The sequence below is a fragment of the Blastocystis hominis genome (genome assembly GCF_000151665.1).
Source record: "Blastocystis hominis, Singapore isolate B (sub-type 7) whole genome shotgun sequence assembly, scaffold_19".
Classification (NCBI taxonomy): Eukaryota; class Bigyra; order Opalinata; family Blastocystidae; genus Blastocystis; species Blastocystis hominis.
The window spans coordinates 67,941-71,173 of record NW_013171826.1 but is presented as its reverse complement, the minus strand read 5'-3'; the positions used below and the strand labels follow the sequence as shown (position 1 = coordinate 71,173).

The 3,233-nt window shown below is 47.0% G+C and overlaps 1 protein-coding gene across 1 annotated transcript; it reads right to left on the bottom strand.

The window, feature by feature from the left end:
* Nucleotides 1–315: 315 nt before the first annotated feature.
* GSBLH_T00002294001 (uncharacterized protein) lies at nucleotides 316–2,922 on the bottom strand (the record flags this gene model as incomplete). The annotated part of the gene is made up of 2 exons (XM_013040833.1): nucleotides 316–2,711; nucleotides 2,754–2,922. The coding sequence occupies 2 exons, from the start codon at nucleotides 2,920–2,922 to the stop codon at nucleotides 316–318; spliced, it is 2,565 nt and encodes an 854-aa protein (XP_012896287.1).
* Nucleotides 2,923–3,233: the final 311 nt, after the last annotated feature.

The window sequence follows — 3,233 nt, the reverse complement described above, 5'->3', positions numbered from 1 at the left end:
ACCTTGTGTACAAGAAGTAGTAGGGAAAAGACGGGAAACACGCGGAAATCCATTTTCTACCAAATAACCGCGGCAACCCATTTTCGACCATTTTGACCATTGTCTACAGGACCACCTCGATGGCCATGACGGGAAACACGCGGCAACCCATTTTCGGCCATTTCCTGCCATTACCTGCCTGGCTACCTTATTGTCCATAACAAGAAACGCGCGGAAACCCATGACCGCCAATTTCGGCCAATTCCTGCAATGTTAACCTGACTTCCATTGTAGGCCATGGTATGCATGGATGTCCAAAGTGAAAGATTGCTTCCTTTACTTCAGTCTATAATGCCCGAATGCAAGTGTGTGCACATTGTCGTCCAAGATCCATCTCTTGTTATCCGTGCACGTCATAAGGGTCTTGGTCTGCTCCTTCGTGCTGATATTGAAGGCCTGGTTGTTGATGCGCTTGAAGCTGCCTTCGATCACTGCATCTTCCTTCTTCTCGGCCTCGAGGACACGCTTGTACAAATCGATGTTCTTCACGCTCATCCTCTCACCGTCAATCACGACGTTGCGAGGTACTCCCTTCGCTGCGTTGTGTATCACATGCTTCTCATCAACCAAGCAGTACATCTTCGGTCTCAGTCCCACGAACTCCGTGATGCGATGCCCGTTGTGTTCGTCCTTGAAGATCGGACCAGGCAACTTCTTGTTGAAGTTGAGGAATGATTCCAATGAAGGGAACTTGCTCTTGTCCACTTCATGCTCGTAATACTTCACGAGTTCTCCATAGAAGTAGCTAGTGTTATCCAACTCAGAAAAGTCAAACGACTTGTACATATCGCACATTTTGTGGACGATGTTACCACGGTCGTTCAACTGCACGATGAGTGAGTCCGTGTCCTGTCCCAATAACTCTACACTGTTGAATGTCGTCTTGAGCACATTGTAATAGAAGTCGTAGATAATGTGCTTCGACATGTCGAGGATAGCGAACCCGATGAAGAATGGCTTCTCCACCTTGCGCACCGGTGTATTCAACTTGATGCCGATCAGATTCTCGGAATACATGGTTGTTCCAGCAATCATGTCGTATCCGTGCTTCTGAATGATAGCCTCGCGTTCATTCCATGTGCTAGCGAACTTCACTTTCATTCGTTTCAGTCCAGTCTCCACGAATTTGCCATAGGTCGAGTTTGCCAACAGCTTGTAGAGGTTCTTTTCTACGGTGGTCTTGGAATTGGCTCGTTTTTCACTGAGCATATTGACGTATTCGAAGATGAAGGGTGCTTGTTTGAATCGAATGAGGCGGTGGATGTGCGTGACGCGATATCCCTGTTGAATGCCCAGTTGCAACAGAGAGTAATGCACGAGATATTTGCGTCGAGGTACAAGATCACAAATGAGTTTCGGTGTATTCACCTCTTTCACCTTGTCCACAATATCGTTCTTCGCTGCGTACTTCTTGATTCCATCAGAATACATACCCGCCTTCTGTACGGGGAAGAATGGCAAGTCATTGAATTTATCATGGAGTTCCACTGGTGCCTCGATATCGCATTCGATGAAGAACCCGTACTTGCCGAATGTCTTGAGTGATTGTACCCACCCATTCGGATCACGGTTGATCCTTTCCATTACTTCTCGTCGTTCGGGTACACCCACCAATTCGTAAGGCATCATTCGATGCATGGCTCCACCATACAGGTTGTTGGCGTCCAGGTAGTAGATGGATGATTGCTCTCCGTTGTTGTCAGTGCTGTCAAGGTTGACTTTGGCATGTCGTTTCACGATCTGAGTGATGCCTCCTCGCAGATTCTTGAGTAGACGCATGAAGTCATCGATCTCATTTGTCTCCATCAATCGAATTCCCTTGCTCTCATAGAATTCACCCATGCGATTCAAGAACACTTTTACGAGTTGTTTCTCCTCAAGTCCCTCATTCGCGTTGATGCGCATGATGTACTGAGCCCATTTCCTTGCGAGGGTCATGAGGCTATTCTCATTATGATCGCCCTCCATGGTGACCTTTAAGAAGAGCGAATAGGCCATTTGTGGTGCTGTGATGTAATGCATTGGATCAACACCGAATGCCTTCAGTGTGGTAACGCGGAAATGCTCGAATGCATCAGCCATGAGAGTCACATCGAGTACATTGTACAATTCGTAGTATTCACCCCATGTCTTGATGTTGAAGGTCTTCCACAACTTCACCATGTGATCATATTCGTCTTGGGGCATCATTTCTCCCTTCATATCATCAATGCATTGTTTGCGAGAAGGAATGGTGGTATTGTTCAATGACTCGTACGATTTGATGAGACTGTAGAACATGGGTTCTTTCCGTGTCAACAGATCGATGTACTCGTCCTTCCATTGCTTACCTCGTGATTCACAGTATTTGCGTAGTTGTTGTTTGGTGTGCACATACAAATCGAGGTTCCCTCCGAGTGTCTGTGCCACAATGGAACGCAGTGGACTGCTGATGAGTTTCAACGAGTCCTTGAATTGTATGCCATTGTACTCAATCTGCATCTCCTTGTCTTCAGTGGTTGGAATGACTTCCAAGGAGTCACTAGTGGTTGAATGAGCTGCGATGAGTTTCATGATGAACGTGAAGTCGTAGTGTGACCCATTGTGGAAGTATACGGGTAGACGATAGTTCTTCTTGTTGAAGGACAGTTGGAGGTTACATTTGGTGCAACAGGTGCAAATGTACTGCCCGGCTTCGAAGCTGCATATCCCTCCCTTTCCTGTTGTGTATTCACCTGTCACATGTGCGTGATGTCTCACCTTGTCGTTCTCCAGTTTCTTGTGACAGAAGGGACACACGGTTGTTGAACGAAAGTCCCTCTCAATGCTCGGAGAGTTCTCGAGTGGTAATTCATCGAAGAGATAGTCTTTCACTCTGCTCTGCAATTGTGTGAGATAATCCATGAACGGACGAAGATCCTCTTCGCTCTCGTGTGGTGCATGGAAGACTCTCAGTTGAGTCTGGATGGCAGGGATACGAGACACGGCTAGACAGGATAACATGATTGGCTTGTGTCTGTTCTTGTCATCAATGGCTGACTCGAAGTCAGCGTACACGACAACCGGTGCTGGCATTTCATATCGCTGGTTGGTGAATCGCAACCGAGTCTCATTGGTTGACAAGTCGTACTGCTCGCTTTCATCAACGAGTTCTCGATGTACCTGTACTTCGTGATCATGAACGGCTTTGCGAGATCCGAAGAAGTCGTTACAGA